Source organism: Nycticebus coucang, chromosome 7 (genome assembly GCF_027406575.1).
Source record: "Nycticebus coucang isolate mNycCou1 chromosome 7, mNycCou1.pri, whole genome shotgun sequence".
NCBI classification, from domain to species: domain Eukaryota; kingdom Metazoa; phylum Chordata; class Mammalia; order Primates; family Lorisidae; genus Nycticebus; species Nycticebus coucang.
Genome location: NC_069786.1, coordinates 62084559 through 62107757, shown reverse-complemented (window position 1 = coordinate 62107757; position 23199 = coordinate 62084559). Strand labels below are relative to the sequence as shown.

Here is a 23199-nt window from a genome sequence, read left to right as displayed (position 1 = left end):
CAAGTGACACCACGGTGCTAAGCATTGATGTTCCAGGGTGGAGATAAAGGCAGAGGTAGAGGCTAAAGTGTATGCTTCCTGGTGAGTCATTTTTTTTTTCTTTAAAAATCCCTTTCTAGGGCGGCGCCTGTGGCTCAAGGAGTAGGGCGCCGGTCCCATGTGCCAGAGGTGGTGGGTTCAAACCTAGCCCCAGCCAAAATCCAAAAAAAATAAAAATATAAAAATCCCTTTCTAGATCACCTGTATTTCTGCAAAGGAAGATGAGAAAGGTTATCTTTTAGCTGAATACAGTGCCATGTGAAATAAATTTCAGAGTTCTGATAATGAAAAAGGAAACTAGAAATTAGGAAGGCAGCAGCCCAAGCCTATTATGATCTTAAGCATTTCAAGCCTTCTTGCTGTTCCCGCTTCCTGGACTATGCACTTTCCAGATATTCATGTGGCTACTGCTTCATCTTCACTAAGGTCTCTGCTGCAGTTTGGCTTCTTCTTTGAGCACCTTCCCTAACTGTCCTATACCAGATAACACTTTATTGCTCTTTATCCTTTTATTCTGTTTTTATTTGATTGGTTTGGGGGGAAGTGATTCTTTTAGTTTTTTGTTTGTTTGTTTGCTTTTTGTATAGCCTTTGTGAAACTAAGCCACGAAACTGTCAATCACTGAACAGAAACATCAGGTGGCTTATTAGATTATACATAAGATTATATATATCTATATATAATCTTGTATATATGATTATTATATATATTTATAATTAATATATATTTAAGATTCATATATATAATTCAAAGATTATATAGATATAAATATATAAATATATATTATGTATAAATATAATAAAATATATAAATATATTATATATATAAAATCTTTGTTTCATAAGGAACCACAAAAGATACATACTTTTATGTAATTATATATATATGTGTGTGTGTGTGTATGTGTATTTATCTGGGTATGATAGTATGTGCCTATATTCCTACCTACTTGGGAGGCTGAGTTAGAAGAATTGCCTGAGCCTAGGAGTTTTAGCTTACAGTGAATTATGATGATGATACTGTACTGTAGCCCAGGCTATAATGTAGACACTCAAAAAAGGAGTTTGAAATTACAGAGGTAAGTATTGGAGCATACCAGTTCTTCTAAACCCTAATACTGTCATCTTAGGATGGTGCCATAGGCAGTCAGAGCTGCCTGATCAGAGAAACATAAACATAGGGGTGGCTGTACCTCAAGCAGACCAACTCAAAATACCCAATAAGCTGTACATGTTACATTTACTAATGCTTTTAGTAAAAAAAAAAATTAAATTTCGTGAACATCACTTTTTCCTTACAAATGGAATATCCCCAGTTAGGAGAAAGATTGAAAGGAAAATATATGATGTATTTTTATAATATCAATATTTTAATTTCTCTTTATTATTTTTATTAGTTTCAAAAATTTTGGTCACCTTTGAACTACAGTAGGCCATTTCATTTCTGGTTCTTTTGTCCTGTTTATTCTAACTTAGTTGTTATTAAAAGAAGTGCTGTTAATTACTTGTCCATCTTACCTCTTGTACTCACTCTGAGTGGGGAATATGGGCCCATTTCCCCAACCATATTGCTCAAATACACCCTTGTTTTCTTCAAGCCTATGTAATTTTTTTCCTGACATTTCTACCTTGAGTTCTAGACTCAGTTTTGTTCTATTCTCTTTCTCTTAACTACCATTGAAAAGCAATATTTTCATTCTATCTCAAGCTGTTACCATTTCACAGTCTTTTCCCTTTGAGACAATGATCTAACCTTATTTCTTTAAATACTAGACTTTTCCCACTGTGAACATTTTTGAGCCATTCTTTGTGACATTGTCAAACATTAGTTTTTTAAGATTAAAGAACCCTTCATTTTTCATGTGAGTATTGTTTCACCTAAATTTCCATTTTCTTGGCACAAGCATTTTTTCCAAATAGATAATGGTTAAATTGGCTTACTAGACTGGCTGTTTTAGATGGGTTTAAGCAAATATAAAATCAGTTGTTTATAAATTCTATAAAAGGATCCTGTTCTGCAGTAATTCTAAATGACATATAACCATACCACCAAGTCTTTGTGTGGATTTTTTCCTTTTGTCTATGATGTTCTTTACTGTATCCCTTCTCTTTCCTGACAGAGGAAAATATGTCGACCTTGGGAGTGGGGGCGGGGGGGAGTGGGAGGAAGCAGGAGTGGGAGGAAGCAAACTGCATCCCATTGCCACCACCTACATTAGAAAATGTTATATCTGATGCTGGTTATGTAACCTGGTGTCCAACATGGTTTTCTGTGGTTCATCAGGAAGGTCTCCCAAATGCAGGACTTCCTGCGCTAAAAGGAAGTTTTGCCTAAGATGAGTTGGTAACCCTAATATTGGGTCACTTTGTTCATACCTCTTTATCACTTACAGTATTTTGCTGAAAACATTTATTAAGTACATCTCCATTACACTGCCAATTCCTCAAACTTAAGATCATATTGATCTTCTATGCCCAATATCACACACCATGCAAGGCATATATAGTGTGAGGTAAATGTTTATTGGTTGAATAGATCAGTGAGTGACATCCATAAATTTTTTTTTTCAGAATTATTCTAAAACATATGCATTTCTGCTCATTCTGTGTGTGCATATTGGTCATCCTCAGTTACCTCATATGCTTTAGATTATGGCTGTATTTTAGTTTATTTCAGAAATGTACTGACCAATTTGACTTAAACTACCTAATTGAAAATTGTCACTTATAGAGCTTATTATTGGTCTCTTGACAGACTGCTCTTTTGCTCTCTCAAAAATCTCTAAATCACCTTAAGTTTTTCCCTGCCTTCATACTAATTGGTTAACATGGCCCATCAATTCTATTTGCTTGGTAGCTAACTAACACGTCCAGTCTATGCTGTCCTAGCTTACGGCTCTAATTAAGACCCTTATCACCTCTCATAGTCTGTTTTCCCAGCAAATCTTCTAGACTCTTAGGCTCTCGCTGCTGGTGGTTACCATTGGACTATCCAGGAACTTCTAAAAATCAAAAGCTATCACTTTGCTCAAAATTTTAGGGTAGTGCTTTAAGGTAAAGTCTAAAATCATAGCATTATTTTCATAATAATGTGGCCCCAAATTTTCTGTTCGTTCGTATTTCCTATCCCTCTTCCTCTACCTTAATATTTAATAATACCAACAGTCCCCATGTTCTTCTCTGCCTCTGCCCTGGCATGTGCTGCTGTTATTTGGAGGCCTTTGTCTAGCAAGATTTTCCTACTACCCTGGAGGCTGCTCAAAAGTTGGCTCCTCTTTGAAGCTTCTCTTGACTCTCCCAGGAAAAGTTATGAGGAATTCTTCGCTTTGTAATTCCATAAACTTGCATCCCACATCACATCACACTATAATTATTTTTATGTCTTTCCACTCTCCATCAATATAGAGCATCTAAACTTTTTAGAGGGTAATACATTTCAGTTTGAATGATTTCTTAAGTGCATAAACTTCCCTTCTGTCAAATTTCATAGTTAACCAAAAGATAAAATAAGTATAATTTAATCTACCAATGTGGTAATTGTAAGTGGAAATAGTAATGAATACTTTTCAGTAGTATTATAAGGAGAGAGTTATTCAAGAAACTGCCTTCCCAATGTTGACTTAAGATAATACTAGCTTTATCATAAATTACACATTATTAGTAATGATATATACAAAAAAATTTTGGCCATAAATTTTAACCTTTAGTTTCCAGTTAATCAGATACATCTTCTAGGTGCAATGGCTTTGTTTTGAAATAGTCATCCTATTTTTTATCAAAACCTTTTAGAGGTATAAATATTGCTAACAGCATTTATAGTTCATAAATATTTTTTAAGCCTTTATTTTACTTGATTTTCATAGTTCTCTTAGGGTCAGTTTGTAATCCTATTTTAAGAAATAATCTTAGACTCAGAGAATTTGAGTAATTTGCTTGAATTTACATTGCTAAAAGACAAGATGAATATTTAAATTACCTTTTTATAAAAACATATTTTTATCATGCCGTGCCTTTTAGTTATACTAAATCTATCAGGCAACAACAAAATCTGCAGACTCAAGATTATGTCTCAGGGCAGAAAAATGATAATATTTTCAACCTGTATGATTTTGACATCATATGATTGAGTAGTTGCAGAGCCTCCAGTGGTTCCTTTTTAAAATATTACTTTTACTGTAGTAAAATATACGTAACATGAAATTTATCATCTATTTTTAAGTATTCAGTTTAGTGACATTAAGTACATTCACGTTGATGTGTAAGCCGTCAACATTATCCATTCCCAGAAGTTTTCATCATTCCAAACTGTAGCTCTGTACACTACTCCCCATTCCCCTTTCCAGCCCCAGCCCCTGGCAACCACAGTTCTGCTTTCTAATTTTATGAATTTGACTGACTATTCTTAGATACCTCATGTAAGTAGTCTCTGGCAGCATTTGTCCTTTTGTTGTAGTAAGTGTCACAGTTTTCTTCCTTTTAAGACTGAGTAATATTTTTGTATGTACATACGTATTTTGATTATCCATCCATTTGTTGATGTGCATTTGGGCTCTTTGCACTTTTTGGTTTCTGGGGATGCTGCTGCTATGAACATTGACATACAAAATGTTTGGTCTGTGCTTTTAATTATTGGGCTATATATATATCCAAAAGTGGAATTGTTACATTGTAAGGTATTCATCTCTTTTCTTGGAAAATAGAATCAAAGATAAATTGCTTTAAAATGGCTTTTTTGTTTGTCTGTTTTAGTCTTAAGATAGTGATCAGAATAGGTTATATAAGGATTGTTATAAATCCCCTACATATCTCCAGTCCTGTGCAAATTGAAAGTTGAGAGCCCAAACACCAAAAAACACAACTATAGAGAAGTAAATAAAATGTGAGTCATCAGTAAAATAGATTGTTATGTAGCAATTAAAATCATGTCTTGGAAAACTGTTTAATGACAATTGGGAAATATTTACTATGTAATATTGAATCAACATCTAAACCCCATCGTAACTCCAGTTTTGTATATATGAAAGCAAAGTTAATTTTGCATAAATGTAAGCAAAAATGTGTATTTGCTTACATTTAAATCTTTATAGATTGGTTTTCTCTCATAAATGTGGGAAAGTAAACACATCAAAATATTGTAATCTCTGGCTCAGCGCCTATAGCACAGTGGTTACAGCACCAGCCACATACACTGAGGCTGGCAGATTCGAACCTGGCCTTGGGCAGCTAAACAACAATGACAACTGCAACAAAAAAGCAGCCAGGCCTTGTGGCAGATGCCTGTAGTCCCAGCTACTTGGGAGGCTCAGGCAAGAGAATCGCTTAAGCCCAGGAGTTTGAGGTTTCTGAGAGCTGTGACGCCACGGCACTCTACCGAGAGTGACATAATAAGACACTGTCTCAAAAATTAATTAATTAATTAATTAATTAAGAATGTTGTAATCTCTAGTTGGAACTATGATTTTTTTTCCTGTTTATACTTTCCTATATTTTCCTTTCTAAAGTATCCATATATTACTTTTATAATCCTAAAAAGTATTTATTAAATTATTCTCAAAAGTTATACTGTTAGTAATAAGAGACAACTAGATAGAATTTGGAGAGGCTTTCTAGGAACATACCAGGACATTAGATCTGAAATCAAAGAGCTGAATTAATTATTTTTCCTTAAAAGAAAGTAAAGTAAGATTAAAATACTGAGACTAACAAGATAAAGGTACAGTATAGTAAGCTAGTATCTGGCATGTCAGATATATGCCTATATTAAAGAAAGTCTGGAGTATAAGTTCTTATTTTCCACTCCAAACATTATTATCAAAATGTACTTTGGTCACCCCCTTACAAGGTTCAGTAAGTGGGCAAGGGGGCCTTTTGATAAACAGTGACTTGTCCTGTGCAATCAAATCAGTTCTTCTGAATTACAGAGTTAGAGTCTAAATTATTTAGGTAGAAACTGTATATGGAAGGTTTTGATCCTAGGAACAATTAAAAAGCAAGTTACAACAATTGTGCATTTTTCTAGATTTGCCGATTTAGAACCAGCCCAGCCCACCCTGTATCATTTAGTGCTCCTGTAGTTGGCTCTACAGTCTGTTGAACAACTTATAGCCCCTGTGTCATTCCTTCACTTATGTTTAAATTGTACTTCGTATGAAACAAATCATACTTTAACGAAGTAGAATTATGACCATAAAAACAAAAGACGTAAAGTGTTGCACGTGTCTGAAGTATTATTTGTTCCTAGATAATTATATGACATTATCTCGTTTGATTGATCTCCTAAGAAGATGTGGAAAACTTGAGGACGTTCCAAGATTTTTCTTAATGGCTGAGAAACATAACCCCAGATCAAAATTGGAGCCAGGATTTCAATACTGTAAAGGACTCTATCTTTGGTAAATCTGTTGGCAAATAAATACTACCTAATATTTTTTTCTCATTGTAGACCAATTAAAATAAGCTTTTCTTTGTAGTCAAAAATATCTACATATGAAAATATGTTAATAGTTTTATTTACCAGATTATAAACTAGTATAAATTTTGTAGTCAGTGATTGAAATAATTTTTTTAAACATCTAACAAGGTACACTGGAGAACCAAATGATGCCCTTCGACATTTTAATAAAGCTCGGAAGGACAGTGACTGGGGCCAGAATGCCCTTTATAATATGATAGAAATCTGTTTGAATCCAGATAATGAAACCATTGGAGGTGAAGTGTTTGAAAATCTGGATGGAGACCTGGGGTGAGTACTGTTTGACACTTTCTTCCTTTTTTTTTTTTTTTTTTTGCAGTTTTTGGCTGGGGCTGGGTTTGAACCCACCACCTCCAGCATATGGGGCCGGCGCCCTACTCCTTTGAGCCACAGGCACCACCTACTTTCTTCCTTTTTTAAAAAGCATTTATTGGGGATAATAAGCAGGACTATTAATACTTTACAAAAGACACCTAAGTTCTAGGATAGCAATAATGAAAGGTCAGATGTTTATATCTTAACTAAAATAGTTATTCTGAAACAAGCGTGGAATGCATTTAAGAGGCTTCCTGAATCAGAAAAGTTATGAAGACACTTCCCTAATTACTCTGTTGAAAATAAGATAAATCATAGAATGTGACAACTGGGGAAAAGGTGTCCACATGATGATAGCAACCGCCTTACAATGGTAGTTACATGCCAAGCCTTGTGCTCTGTACTTTACATTCACTATCTCATTTATTTTCTACAACAGGATTGCAGAATAGGCTGAGTCAACCAGTGTAGTAGGATAGTTAGTAATGAATGCTGGAGGCAGGATTTGCAGTGAGTTCTACCTGGCCCAAAGCTCCCACTAGCCACTGTTGCATCCTGCAGGACAGTGGTTGTTTCTATCAGCCTGCGTTTGGGCAAGGCACGGCAGGGCGTGTACAAGGATGTAAAGGGGATATAAAAGATAGTTTCTGTTTTCAGGAGCATTTGATTTATTTAGGAGGCAAGGCAATACCTGAAACCATCCAAGCTAGAACAAAACAGAAATGGATATGATTGTAGGACTTCATAGGAATCGTGGTAATACATAACGCATGCTGGTTAGGGGAAATTGTGTGGACCAGCGGGAGAAAATTAGAACGACACTGTTGAGAGGTTTCAATGAGAGATTTTGAGGGCTGGATCACAGAGATGACTAAAAGTTTTAGATGAAGGAAGTGGCTTGTATGTTTTACATTTGTTTTAGAAAGGTTAAGGTAACATACTTTTATGGAACTATAGGCCATCCAAGTGGGTGTCTTTTGCAAGCAATTTGAAATACTAAACTAGAATCAGAAGGGAGATCACAGATTTGGGAGACACCAGCACGGTGTGTAGGGTTGGGCCTCCATAAATGGCCTCTTTGTAAGGAGAATGCAGTAACAGAAGTCTAAGAACTTAATTGTGGGCACGTTAACATTTGAGGTCTGGAAGAGGGAAAAAGATAAGAAAAGGGCAGTGTAGTGGAAAGAGAAGCAAAGCTGTAAGGCGTTGCAGAAGTCAGAGGAGAGGAGCCTTGAAGAAGGTGGCCAACAGTGTGAGATGTTTGAGGGAAGTCAGAAAGAACCAGGCCTCAGGAAAAGACCAATGGCCTTGCTGACTGGACTTCAATAATGGATTTATGTATGTGCATATGTACATATAGAATAATAAAACTGCCATTAAATATTCAAATTATTGTACTTAAATTTACATTTTGACCCATATATAATTTCTGAAGACCTAATAGGCAGCCTGGTATGGAAAATAGAGGAGACTTATGTGTATGTCTGACAAGCTCAAGATTCAAAGCCCGTGTTTACCATTTATTAGCTGTGCGACGTTTGGCAGTTACTTCAGCTGTTTGAGAGCCTCGGTTTTCCCATCTGTGACATGGATTCAGCGTCAATGAAGTAGCCAGCGCTTGGCATTGCTCCTCCTCTTCTTGCCTTTTGTTTATGATTAGATACACCATTTGATAATTTTATGATTCTACTTTTATTCTAGTTTTATATTGTCTGAAATGAAGACATTTACTAAATGTATATGAAGTTTGACTTTTGTTCTACATTCTAAAGTGAATTACATTTTAATGGTATACTGAAACTATATTAATTTTGTTTAAAAATGCCCTGTTTCACTTTGTATTAGAAGAGAATTAGTAACGTTCTTCACAAAATATCACTTTTAAATGAATGACAGCAAGAGAAACTGGTGTCCCCAAAGCTCTGATTTTAATCTCGGTTGTATCATGAGCAATAGACATACGTGATTTATTTTTAATTGTGTATAGTAATTCGTCTGAGAAGCAAGAGTCTGTGCAATTAGCAGTGAGAACAGCAGAAAAACTCCTGAAAGAACTGAAACCGCAGACTGCTCAGGGCCACGTACAACTTCGTATAATGGAAAACTGTTGCCTAATGGCTACCAAACAGAAATCTAATGTTGAGCAAGCGTTAAATACCTTCACAGAAATAGCAACATCTGAGGTTAGTAGATTTTCTATTTCACCTTCTTATGTTATTTTTCTTTGGTAGTAGAGAAAAATGTATTTGGTTAGCTTTTTTTTTTTTTCTGAAAATTGACTTTCTCTTATTAACAATTAACATATAGCTTGAGATAATTTTACCCAATCTTCCTTCGTTTTCAGAAGAGACACTGTTATTGTTCTGAATGTTGTTCAAATGATATATTTAAACTACAAAATTGTAGAGAGAAAAAGAATTCTTGAAAAATTGCTAAGTTAATGCTGTTGATATATTTATCTATACTAAATTCTAGAGAGAAGGAATTCTTCAAAAGTGGCTAAGTTAATTCTCAAGGGAGTGACTATACCCTCTGGAGAATTTTTGTGAGGTGAATGTAGCCTAGATTAACTTAGTAAGCAAAAATAAACACCTGGGCTGCCTTACTAGCTCACCTTTTCGTTTATGTGGCCCTGGAATCTTACACTGACATCTTAAACGTTAATCATGCAAATAATGATATTGTTCTTCAGTAACACCAAATTGTCTCCTGCAACCTTTTTATTATTATTATTTTAGTAGTAGTCGTCTTATAGAAGGAAAGGCTTTTTCAGTTTTCACCCCTCTCACATCTGCCACCTTCCTCACTAGCTGTTCTATTTTTTTTCCCTGACACACTGTTGTACAGGGTGGCCATGAAGTTCATGTGCTATTAAATTGCAAATGAACTTTATGCCACCTGTATTACTTTAATTAATTGATATCAAGAAAGGAATTCTAGATGCCCTCCCCGTCAACAGTTGTTAATAGCCATTCTAAGTTTGCTCATTGGATTTCCTGTTGTTTTTCCACTTAACAATGCTGTCAACTATCAAAACCTCAAAATTTGTGTCTCTCAGAGGACATGCAGAAGTTTGCTGTGTTTTCTTGTGGTTCAAAGGCCACAGTGGTAGTAATAAACTACCCAAAACCCCCTACAGTGATCACTTTCTCCCCTACTTTCCAAGACCGTGGAGGGGATTCAGATGTCAGGGGGTTGGGTACGAATATCCTAGATGGCAGCATTATTACCACTGTAAGCTGCACTTGGAACAAAACAGCAAGGTAGTGTCAGCAGCAGTGACCTCCTAGAGCAGAGCCCTCTGTAGACCTTGAGGAAATGTTCTCAAGGTCATGCTCGGATGAATGGGCTTGTGCAGCAGGTGGATGACAGCTGCTGAATGCAGGGAGCAGACGTAGGACAGTCATCTAAGAAAATCTCTAGAATCTGAGGAAGTACACACGTAGGTGAGGTGTCACAGCTACAGAGCGTGTTCTGTCCATAACAGTGAGAGTTTATTCTGAGTGAAACCATTATTCCTACTGTGAAGTGTAAGGGAGAGAAAAGCTAAAAGCAGTGAATGACTTTACAGCTATTTCATAGAAAGACTATGTCAGTTTTCTGTGTTGAGGAGATGGTATTTTTTTTTAATCATACTTACATGTGTGGCTAATAATACACTATCTTCATTTGTTTACAACCATATTATTCAAATGATAAGTATGTATGAGCTGGGGTTTCATAAACATTGCATTTTATCTCACATTTTTTTCTTTCAACTCATAGGCCACATATATTCAATATAATGAATATTTATTAAGCAGCCAGGGGGTGCTAAGTGGAAATCACAAAGTTAAATAATGTATGTTCCGTTTTTTGAAATTCCACATAATTTACAAAAGATGAGATAAGCATGCTGACTAAAATGGCTGTCACACAAGCAAAATGCGTTACATTCTGTCCCAGAATTGCAAATAAAAACACTGTTGTAAACAATGTAAGGAGAGTTGGGGCACTCTTTTGTAAAGAAGGGATTATTTAAGAAACAGATGTGATTTGAAGAACCAAGGTTAATCCATGCATTATCACAGGCAGAAATAGAGAAAGTGTGTTCTAGATCATAAGGAAGGCATGAGCAAGGTTGGGGGGCAGAAAGCATAGGGTACGTTCACAAATGTATGTGACATTTAGAGGGATCGAAAAGGGATAGATAACAAGAGATTATGGAGGAAATTGTGGAAGATTCATTAAGCCCACACTAAAGTGTTGCTTTCATCACATTCCCTTGAACTGTAAGTGTGTTGTTTATAATAGAGCTGCACAGTCCAAACCTGAGTCTTGCCCTTTGTGATCTAAAGTTGTTGCAGTTTAGAGTGACAGAGAGTGAAAGAGAGAAGTTGGCTGAAAATCTTAGGATGTCTGCAGAAAAAAAGACATCATGGTCTAAGTAGGTATTGTACTCAGCTTTGCAGTTTTAGAAACTATTTTTCAGTTCACTCAGGAGTGATCAAGATGTGAAGAACTGATTGATTCTAACCAAACTTGAGGTATGTAGTTTTAAATTTAGAGAGCCTGGTTTTAAATTGAACAGTGTAAAATCTTTTCATAGGACTCCTCTCTTCTTAGACTGTCCTAGGACCTGGCTGACAAGCACATAGCAGACCTCTATCTTCTGTCCTCTCTAAGCCCACCTGGGGTCAGGGGTGACGGTGAAGGCAAGGCTCAGTAATTGATAACACCCCACACAGGTTTTCAGAATGCACTACAAACTGGTTAGACTTGGCACTCAAATGAAACAGTTGCCGTTCCTTCCCTAGGGAAATAAATTACATAATGCAAGTTTATTAATAGAGAATTAGAGCCAAAGAAGTTTTTATAATCCTAAAAGCCATTTTGTCAAGCCCTAATGAATTGCCAATCTCTGTTCCAGAGTTATTTCTGACTTCCAACCATGATCAGAGTTGGGAATTGAATATTTTGCCAGTCTACCCTTCTTCTGTAATACTCTTATTAGTTACCCAAATTTGCTATCTTACAGTGTACCTTTATTGTCATTGTGATATTATAATTTCTAGGTCACAGTTTCTCACCCTTTTTTTTTAATTTTAAGCTTAGGCCTACATCTTTACAAAAATTTCATAATCTCTCTGTTGAAATTTAAGGAGCACCTTAGCTTAATCAGGGATATACACATTCTTGCTTAAGCACATTAGTTTTAAGAATAGATTGCTGGGCAGCGCCTGTGGCTCAGTCGGTAAAGCGCCAGCCCCATATACCGAGGGTGGTGGGTTCGAACCTGACTCCGGCCAAACTGCGACCAAAAAATAGCTGGGCATTGTGGTGGGCGTAGTAGTAGTCCCAGCTACTCAGGAGGCTGAGGCAAGAGAATCGCTTAAGCCCAGGAGTTGGAGGTTGCTGTGAGCTGGGTGAGGCCAGGGCACTCTACGGAGGGCCATAAAGTGAGACTCTGTCTCTACAAAAAAAATAGATTGCTAATGGCCTTCAGCTTATACCAATTTTTATTAACCTGGTCATTTTTACACTGTGACATTTTCTGACTGTGAACTATATGTAAGAGAATATAATGTTTTATAGACTTTCTCAGGGAGCTCTAGACTCCAAATCTAAAAGCATATTTTAAGGCATAAGTTTATTTTTTGTAATTTCCAAATTATTAGTTAATTGTAAGCCTTATTTATAAGACTTTATTGCTCATGCTTTATTGTAAGAAGGGGTTTTTCAATAAAAGGAGCAGGGAAGAAAAATAGCATATAAGTGAGTATGGATAAGTATGGTTTTTGCAGGTAAAAATCACTGTTTGCTATTCCTCTTTGACAGATGAAAGAACTAAGGAGCCAAAAGTTAAAACTGAAATACAAACTGCTCAATCAGAATTTTACTGAAAAATAATTTTATTTGTTTCTACACAAAACTTAACCAGGGCGGTTTCAGTGGCATTGAAGATGGAGTCCCCGTGGTTGTTGGGATTGTGCAGTCAGGGCATCCACGTAGTTGTCATTGTCCTAAACAGTGGATGTCATCACAGTTTTCTGTGATGAAGCTAGAATGAGAATCCACAGACTAGTTCTTACATTATGTAGCATTTTTATGCTTTCCTTGTTTTTTTTTTTCAAACAGAGGACATTTATGTTTGTGTTCTAATGGTCTGAGTTTCATTTTCTTACAGAAGGATCATATCCCTGCGCTCTTGGGAATGGCAACAGCCTACATGATCTTGAAACAGACACCAAGAGCCAGAAACCAGCTGAAGCGGATTGCAAAAATGAACTGGAACCCTATTGATGCCGAGGAGTTTGAGAAGAGCTGGCTGCTGCTTGCTGATGTTTATATTCAATCATCAAAATACGACATGGCGGAAGAGCTGTTAAAACGGTGCCTGCGTCATAACAGGGTACGTGATTGAAGAGGAAGAAGCAGTTGTTCACTGTTGTTGCATAAGTTTTTTATAACAGGTATTACAGGGTGGTGAACCATTTCAAAGGATTCCTGGGTGTTTCTGGAAAATTCAAAGTTTATTGTTGCCACAATCAGGAAATAAACATTAAGTAAGCAGCCATTTACCTTTGAAAGTGGGGGGCGGGGGGAAGGAGAGATTTCTTCAGTTCCAAGGTTCAGCTGTAGTGAGGTCCTACTTCACCCAATGTGTTTTTGGAATGTGAAGCATTCTCCTGATTATCCATCTAGACCCAGAACAAGTGAAAATTGCAGAATATTAATTGCAGACATCTGTCCCTCCTAAGAAATGCTCTTGATGAATTTCCTGAACTGCATGTCATTTCCTTATTATTAGCATCCACTATGCATAATATGCAAACAAAGCCAAAAAAATGTATACACATTTTAAGAAAGGGAAAATTGTATTAAAATTGTGATACTCAAGAGACACACGATACGAGATAACAAACATTATTGGTTCACACGAGTGACACAATTTAATACAGTTTCTGTTCTTAAACTATGTATACTTTTTTTGACCCTCTATTTTGTGAGGTAAAGTCCTTTTGGCATTTAATTTGATTTGTTAAATAAAACAGCCTTCCTTTCTTCAGATATAAAACTGAAAAGCCTTAGAATTTAAGGCTTTTTTCAAGTTAAGATTTGTATCACATTTATTTTGAGAAATAATTGCCTTCAACTTAAAAACTTACTGATTTTATCTTTACAGATTCACACCAGTTACTTCCAAACCTTAGTCATAGTAAATCTGTTTCATTCTCACTAAGCAGATTACAAATGAATTATTTGGTTTTTAAAGAAGAGTTACAATTATCTAATACTATTAAGACGTTTTCTTCAGAACTTAAAAACCTAAAAGATCCAGCCATTTATCAATTTATAGACTATTCTAAGTGATCAGTTATATCAATTTTAAGTTTAATTGGAATCTAAACCGCCGGATAGTTGACCCTTCTGTGTCTAGTCTAGGATCAACAAGAGTGCCTGAGAATTAGGATTTTACACTGAGTTTCAGTCTATCAGTGTGCTGGCAGCAAATTGTTGCATAGTGAAACATGGGAGCACTTTAGAGACCTTGTTCAGCCCTGCTTGTTAGACTTGTTAATATTGGAAGCATGAGATTCAGTTAACTAAAGCTTAGGAACCTTGAATTATTCAATTAAAAAAATGGAAACCCCTGTAATCCCAGCACTCTGGGAGGCCGAGGCAGGTGCCTTGCCTGAGCTCACCGGTTCAAAACCAGACTGAACAAGAGCAAGACCCTGTCCCCCACCAAAAAAAAAAAAAATAGCTGGGCATTGTGGCGGGCACCTGTAGTCCCAGCTACTCGGGAGGCTGAGGCAAGAGAATCACTTGAGCCTAAGAATTTGAGGTTGCTGTGAGCTATGACATCACAGCACTAACCGAGGACAACAAAGTGAGACTGTCTCAAAAAAAGAAAAATAATAAAGAATAGAATAGAATAGAATCCATCCAAATCTGGGCAAGAAATACACAAGATGACACTGGACTATCTTGTCCCCAAATGGCAAGGAAGTTACAAAGATGAGTAGAGTCATGTCAGAGTCTCAGAAGCCAACTTGGAATCACTCCCAGGAGTCAAGGTTGGAACTCTTCAGAATCAATAATAAAGATAACTGCCGTATAGTGAAACATATCAAATCTGTTTAACTCCATGTCTTCACAAAGCTCCAAAACAGAAAGAAAACCTCCCTGGTCACACTTCAGTGTGCTAATGGACTATTCTAAAGCTGGCAAATAAAGGGAAAGAATTAAGCATTTATTCTGCCTTTTCTATACAAACTATTAGGTAACCAAATAGTAGATAAAGAGACATTTCTCATTGTAGATATTTTTCAGGCTAATAAATGGAGAAAGATTGGTAGAATATCACCATTTTTAAACCTGAATAAATTTACGTATGGGTATAACATTACAAAAAGTTAGAGAAACAGACACTGTGCTTCCTAATGGAAAAACACACATCAAAGAGACGGCCGAGCCTGGAGTGAGATAAGTGAAGCACATAGTAATCTAGATAAATAACAATAAATGCAATTTTTTGGCTAGTGGTTTTAATGAAAATATTGATGAAATTTTTTCCATTAATGTAAAAAATATAAAAATAAAATAAATTTTACTTAGGTATAAATAAAATATTCAATCTTAAAATAATGTTGTATTTTAATATTCCTACTTTCCAATTCTTTGATATTTTTAAATTGATATTTTAGAAAGAACTTGTAGTAAAACATACGTTAAAACGTGCATCCAGGATTGTGCATTTTTCCTTTTGCCTCAAGATTTGATGTGGCTCATCAGGGCACTGATCTGTGAAATAAATTCACCCCTCTTCTCCCAAATCAAAACCAAGTCCAAACCTCTAGGTCTGATTACAATCTGGAGGAAATGTCAGAGACGTGGGAATATGTTGTATAAACATCACGAGGACGCCTTCAACTGAATCTAAGTTGTGAGAGACTCCAGGATATTCTTCTTCCTACTACATTTAACTTCAAGAAAAAAGACACAGTGATAGAGGGGAAACCTCTGTCTAGATCAGAAGGAGACCTGGGGGACATTTCAACCAGTCACAATACACATTTGTATTGCGTACACATTAGGCCTTATTTGTATCTTCATTGTAACAAACTAAAAACTATAGATACAGAAATAAAACTAAAAAATATAGATATAGTGAGAGGCAATTGGAAATTAGAATAATGATGGGATATTTGGTGATATTAAGGAATTGTTACATTTTAGATGTGATAAATTGTGGTTATGTTTAAACAAATAAAAATATATCTTTATTTTTTAGAGATATATACTAGTATGTTTATGGATGTAATAATAGGATATCTGAGGATTTTTTTTCCTAATGGTACAGAAGGACAAATGTAGGGGTAGAGGTAGAACAGGGTGAGTCGTGAATTAATTGTTGAAGATATGCTGTGGTTTCAGTTCATTGTACTCCTACGTCTGTATTTGTAGGTGTTGAAATTATCCATAATAAATAGTATACATGTACATGTATAAAATACATATGCCCGCATCTGTGTTTCTGATTATATAAAGAAAACAAACCTGATTCTGTAGGATTGGGTAAAGATTTGGCATCAGAATCATTTGTTAAGTTCTATAAACAATTTGATCGCATCGCTAAAGTGGGAAACCATTGTTTTATGTGTTACTTTAGTGGGTCAATGCAATTGACTTCTGTAGTCGTAAACATCCCCTAAACTTAAAGTCTTCGTAGTATCCAGTTTAGTCTGTTGATATAGCCTCCATTTTTCTTTAGTCTTGCTGCAAAGCTTATGAATATATGGGATACATCATGGAAAAAGAGCAAGCATATGCCGACGCTGCCTTAAACTATGAGATGGCGTGGAGACATGGCAATGAGATGAACCCAGCCATTGGTGAGTGTGGCAAATTAGACGCTCTTAAGTGTTCACAGAAAAATTGTGATTTATTTGTAAATCATTTCACTGTATCTGATATTTTAGGACAAAATACACATTGAGCCAACTTTCATCGCAACCTTTCTAAAAAGAAAATAAATTTTATATTCATGATGAATTGTTAGCTACTAGTAGTTAGATACAATTTCCTGAGGTCCACACTTGTCCTCAGTCAGCTTACAGGACATCCAGTCCTAATTATTCTGCCCCTTCTCTCCCTTCACCCTCTGCTGTTTCAAAATAGTATTACTGTGAGGAAAAGTAGACCATTGTCAGGTACGTTAGGAACACGTTGTATTAGACCAAGTTGTTCAGCTTTCTTTACTGTAGAATTTCTGAAGGCCCTTAAACCCCCATATTGTGGATGTCAAGAGAGGCCATGTTTCCCACAATTATTTGACCATGAGATACGTTTTTTTTTTCTCCTGAGCATTTAGAAACATCATTAAATTCCAGTGTCTGCTGCTTTGTCCAAACATGTCTAAACATGGCCTTGTATGTGAAATAGATTCACCCCTCTTCTCCCAAATCAAAACCAAATCCAAACCTCTAAGTCTGATTATAATCTGGGGGAAATGTCAGAGACGTTGGAATATATTATATAAACATCATGAGGATGCCTTCAAGAGTTACAGTAAAAATACAGAATTATAATTTTATGGTACCAGCATCATATATGAGGCCTATTGTTGACTGAAACATCAAGATGTGGTGCATGATTATATATGAAATACCCTACATTTTAATTAACTTCTGTTTCTTATGTTTTACTATTGCCTGGTTGTGTTATCAAGCAATTCTTTTGAAATATTTGTTGATACCACCATGTATACCTTGAATATGTACAATTTGTCAATTAAAAAAAAATTATTTTTAAAGAATTTGTTTGAAATTTTTAAAATTTGTTTTGGTACTTTCACTAGAGCCCAAGAGCAACATTCACATTTCCTTAATTCATATTTCTGTCTGAGCAGCAAAGTGAAACACTTATGATAGGTTATTTTACATTGTGTTGTATCTTCTTTACTGAGCATACAGCTACTATGACTTTCATGTCTCCTCTTTAGTTTTCTCTTGTTTATAGCATTCTACAGAACCATCATTACAGTATTTCTTAAAGCATCTTTCTAATGGCCAGTAGTTGAACTGTGACAGCTTGTGGTGACTCTCACTGGTCACTGCTGTGGGACATATGGTGACTAAGTCACCTTCCTGCGTGTTTGTCTGTCCTACGTGCTGGGACTTCTCACCACACACTCCAGGCTCATTCCATTCCTATGTGACCTTGACACATGCCCCTGCCTCTTCCTGAAAGTGTACGTGATTCCTACCCGGCCTAGTTTGTGCCTCGTTCTTCAGATTTCAGCCATCTCCGGATATCCTTTTTCTCCCCTGTCTATTATAACTCACTTGACTTGGGTCTTTCTTTCCTAGCATTTGTTTCAGTTGTGAAATTATTTATTTACTTATGCAATTATTAATGTACCCTTTCCTAATAAAATGAAGACCTCATGAGTATAGAAACCGGGCTGCCCGAGTGCTAGGTGCTAAATAAATCTACACGGTACAGAAGGACAGCTGCATGTCATTTATGGCTCTATGATGAGTTTTTTCTATAGAGACTTTTTTCTAGTAAGTTCAGAAACCACACTCACAGAATGGCAGCCTTCTAACGCAACGAACAGTATATTCATCTGGGCCTTTTTTCTATCCCCATTTTTTTCTGCCATCTCTTCTTTCATGTCACTTGCCTTCTGTTGTCTCATCATGTCTCCCTGTGGTAGTTCAGTCTCCAGCCTTCCTTAGAAGTTCTCTAGTGAGTTAGCAAACAAAGGGGAGGCCAGAAAAAGTATTAACCGTATTAGCAGTTGCTCTATAAATAGTAATGTCATTATGGTTTTTTCTTTTCCTTAACAGGATACAAACTGGCATTTAATTACTTAAAAGCAAAAAAATATGTGGATGCAATTGATGTATGTCACCAGGTAAACACTTAAATTTAGATTTCTTAAAATTTTTCAGATGTACAATTTCTGACTTTAAGAATCTGAAGATGTGGGCGGCGCCTGTGGCTCAGTCGGTAAGGCGCCAGCCCCATATACCGAGGGTGGCGGGTTCAAACCCAGCCCCGGCTGAACTGCAACCAAAAAATAGCCGGGCGTTGTGGCGGGCGCCTGTAGTCCCAGCTGCTCGGGAGGCTGAGGCAAGAGAATCGCTTAAGCCCAGGAGTTGGAGGTTGCTGTGAGCGGCATGATGCCATGGCACTCTACTAAGGCCATAAAGTGAAACTCTGTCTCTACCAAAAAAAAAAAAAAGAATCTGAAGATGTGTGTGAGTAGAAGTGAAGGATGTAGTATTTTAGTTAAATGAGTTATCAAATATATTCCCAAGAGATTATCAGTGTTTAAACTTTAGAAAGTAATAAAAGTTTATCTACAAACAAATGTGTTTTTACTTTAAAATCAACAATAAAATATTTATGTCAATTTAAACACAAAACTAGTGGGGGAAACGTTAAGTAAGATTTCTTCTTTAAGTTAGATATTTGAAGATAAGTTTCTCCAGATCATTGTCCTGAGTAGAAGTTCTTGCAAATGTGTCAAAGTCTGGTTATTAGCAAATTCAGATCGATAAATTAGAGATAAAAGGGGTTCTGTAATTTAGAAATCATTAGATCATTAGAATTCATCCCCTACTCAACTAAAATGACAAAAATTTAAATTTCAGTTTTAGAATTTCCTATTTTTTATACATACATTGTCCTCCTGACATTCCACATTAGGCATTATGTTAAACATTGTAGAAAACTCCTTAGGAAAGAATTCTGTAATGTCCTTATCCCAGAAAGCTGTGTGTGGCATCATTATGGTAAATACTTGTCCTCAATAGTTACTGTTGAGATGAGTCCTCTCTACAATTTCTCATTAAGGTAAAGGTTCTACATTAATGTAAGTGACTACTTCAGAATCATTTGTGGAGTTTGGATGTTTTTTTCTTTAATTACCACCTTCCCACGGCTATACTCAGTAGACCTGGAAATATATATGTCATAAAATCATTTCAGGTGAACCTGATGCATGCTCCTGGTTAAAAATCACCTTCTGAGTTAACTACATAACAAAAATATTTTAAATTGATTTGTAATTTATTTTAAATTGATTTTTAAATATTTTAAATTTGTTTGCTATAATTCATCTACTAAGGAAACAATTATATTTCTTATATTTTCCACATAAGTTCTTTATATTCTACTGTTGTTATCAAATTAACTTAATATAAATAAGTCATCTTCTTACATTTAAGATGTCGCCTTTAAAAAAATGTTATAGCTAGTATTAGTAGAATGAAATTATAACTATTAATGTAGTGCTCACTTCTATTAAGTTTTTTTTTTTTTATTAAATCATAGCTGTGTACATTAATTTGATCATGGGGCACCATAAACTGGTTTTATAGACCGTTTGACACATTTTCATCACACGGGTTATCCTGGCATTTTCTTAGTTATTGTGTTAAGACATTTACGTTCTACATTTACTAAGTTTCACATGTACCCTTGTAAGATAAACTGTAAGTGTAATCCCACCAATTACCCTCCCTCTACCCACCTCCCCCCTCCCTCCCCTCCCTCTCCCCCTTCTCCATATTTTTAGGTTATAACTGGGTTATAGCTTTCATGTGAAAGCCATAAATTAGTTTCATAGTAGGGCTGAGTACATTGGATACTTTTTCTTCCATTCTTGAGATACTTTACTAGGAAGAATATGTTCCAGCTCCATCCATGTAAACATGAAAGAGGTAAAGTCTCCATCTTTCTTTAAGGCTGCATAATATTCCGTGGTGTATATAGACCACAATTTATTAATCTATTCATGGATTGATGGACACTGGGGCTTTTTCCATGACTTAGCAATTATGAATTGGGCTGCAATAAACGTTCTGGTACAAATATCTTTGTTATAATGTGATTTTTGGTCTTTTGGGTATATACCTAGTAGAGGAATTATAGGATTGAATGACAAATCTATTTTTAGATCTCTACGTGTTCTCCAAACATCTTTCCAAAAGGAATGTATTAATTTGCATTCCCACCAGCAGTGTAGAAGTGTTCCCTTTTCTCCACATCCACGCCAACATCTCTGGTCTTGGGATTTTGTGATATGGGCTTATAGTTCCCTAGTTTTCAATATTAATTACAAGTTTTAATGAGTTTTTTATTTGTTTGTTTTGCAGGTTCTTGAAGCACATCCATCTTATCCAAAAATCAGAAAAGATATACTTGATAAGGCCCGTACATCTTTAAGACCTTGAAAATAATTTAGCTCCGTTTGTTGGTTAAGTGAGAAATGAAAGGAATCTAGCTTTGAGTTCTTACAGTTCACAGCAAATTTGAAGTGACGCTGTGTTTTAGAAGCTTGCTTTCTCCAGCAGAGGCTGCTGCTGCTGCACGTAGGCACAAGTGCCCTGTCAAATCCGTGTTTCCAATGGAGAAGTTGAATGAGACCTGATCTATTTGACTCTGTTTTGATTTAGTACAGATTTGATGGCACTGTGGTTAAGACGATAATCCCTTTCTATAAAGAATATTTTGTTAAAATCTTGGTAATTAAATATCCTATATCTTTTCTAAGGAGTGTTGGTTGTTTATTTCAGGACATATATTTAAAGCGTGTTGCTCTCTGTTCAAATATTTTTTGTAATACTCTATGTTGTTTCAAGATTGGAGTAAATTTCCTTGTAAATAATTATGAGAAAGATAAGATATATTTTAAATATATATTTTAATAAAAAATTTATAAATATATGGTTTATATTCCTCTTGGAACTAAGAAGACATCAGTTTTGCAAAATCAGGGTAAACTCCCCACACAGTTTTCTGTGTTAATGGGTAGCATTGTATTGTAGAAAATGTGACTTTCATAAAAAAATCTTTTTTGGACAAGTATAAAGAAGGTGAATTTCCATTTTCTCTGTTGAGCTCATTCTTTCTACTTTCAATGCCAGTGTGATTCAGATCCTTCAATAATCAGGATCTGAAATCAGTTTTAACAGATAAACCCTTAGAGCAAAATGTAAACCTAGTACAGCAGACTGGGTATTTTGGCCACTGTAATAGCTGATGGAGAAAGGTGACATGTGGGGAGTCACAAAGCTCACCACGTGAAAGCAATTTCAGTCATTCTTCTTTTTCATCTATCTTTTATTTATGGGATTACATAAAAAATGTCTAATAAGAGATATTTATAAAATATTTCATATGTATTAAAATAGTTTCACGTGTTTATTACATTTTATCTTCTTTTATCTTATCTATAATTTGGATGTTATTATCCCTATTTTATGGATCCGGATCTGTGAAAAATCATCTCTAGTTTCCTGATTCAGGGGGAAAAATGTCTTTTAGCCTGAATGGACGTTATTAAGGACATTGCATGGTCTGTATATAGTGTCCTGCAAAATCCCTGTGCTGGCATTCTGACCTCTGATATGCTGGTATTTGGAGGTGGAGCTTTTGAGAGATACTTAGGTCAGGAGTATGAAGCCCTGATGAATGGGAACCCCAGAGAGTCACCTAGCTCTTTCCACAATGCAAGGATGGAATGAGATGTCAGCCTTCTGCAGCCTGGAAGACGGCCCGCGCCAGAACCCAACATGCTAGAACCATGGTCTCATACTGCTGGCCTCCACAACTGTGAGAAATGGATTTCTGTTGCTAAGCTAACCAGTCTATAGTATTTTGTTATTGCACATGGAGCTAAGGCAGAAATTACATAACAGAATACCTTTAGTAGTTGCAATGAACTTTGATTATGGGATGCTAGTATCATGGAAATTGGATAGAGAAAGCATAGCACCTGATTTGATATACAATGTGAAATGCTTACATTGAACTGATTCACACATCCATCGCCGTGCTTATTTGTTGTGATAAGACAATTATACTCTTTTAATAGTTTTGAAATGTACCATTGCATCATGCACATTAGGTGAGGTCCCCCCAAATTCCCTACCCCCTCTTTACGTCTACTTTCTGGACTATAGTTATGTTTTACCATTCGCATGAATGTGTAGGTGATTGTATATTGGTTTCAAAGTAGTGCTGAGTACAAATCAGTACACTGAACCCCGTAAATGATCAATGTACACAGTTATGATTTTAAAAAAAAAAAGAGAGAGAGAGAGCTGCAAGCCCTCGCCAGAGCAATCAGGCAAGAGAAGGGAAAGCAGATACCCTAAAGGGGGAAGAAGAGGGAAAATTATCCCTCTCTGCTGATGACACAATCTTACATACAGAAGACCCCAGAAGATTCAACCAAGCGACTCCTGGAATTGACGAATAAATTCAATAAAGTCTCAGGTTACAAAAATCCATGTACACACATCGGTAGATTTCACATACTCTAATAACAGTCAAGCTGAGAATCAAATAAAAGTTGTGATACTTTTTTCAGTA

General features: G+C 35.9%; 1 protein-coding gene across 2 annotated transcripts in view; it reads left to right on the top strand.

The window, feature by feature from the left end:
- TTC21B (tetratricopeptide repeat domain 21B) overlaps positions 1-21547 on the top strand; it is a 91460-nt gene extending 69913 nt beyond the window's left edge. For both annotated transcript variants that reach the window (XM_053597853.1, XM_053597854.1), the window contains 7 exons: positions 6280-6430; positions 6619-6780; positions 8813-9008; positions 12992-13216; positions 16583-16703; positions 18663-18730; positions 20979-21547. In XM_053597853.1, the coding sequence (XP_053453828.1) occupies positions 6280-6430; positions 6619-6780; positions 8813-9008; positions 12992-13216; positions 16583-16703; positions 18663-18730; positions 20979-21056 (1001 nt within the window). In that variant the 3' untranslated portion in view covers positions 21057-21547. The remainder of the gene's footprint in view (positions 1-6279; positions 6431-6618; positions 6781-8812; positions 9009-12991; positions 13217-16582; positions 16704-18662; positions 18731-20978) is intronic.
- Positions 21548-23199: the final 1652 nt, after the last annotated feature.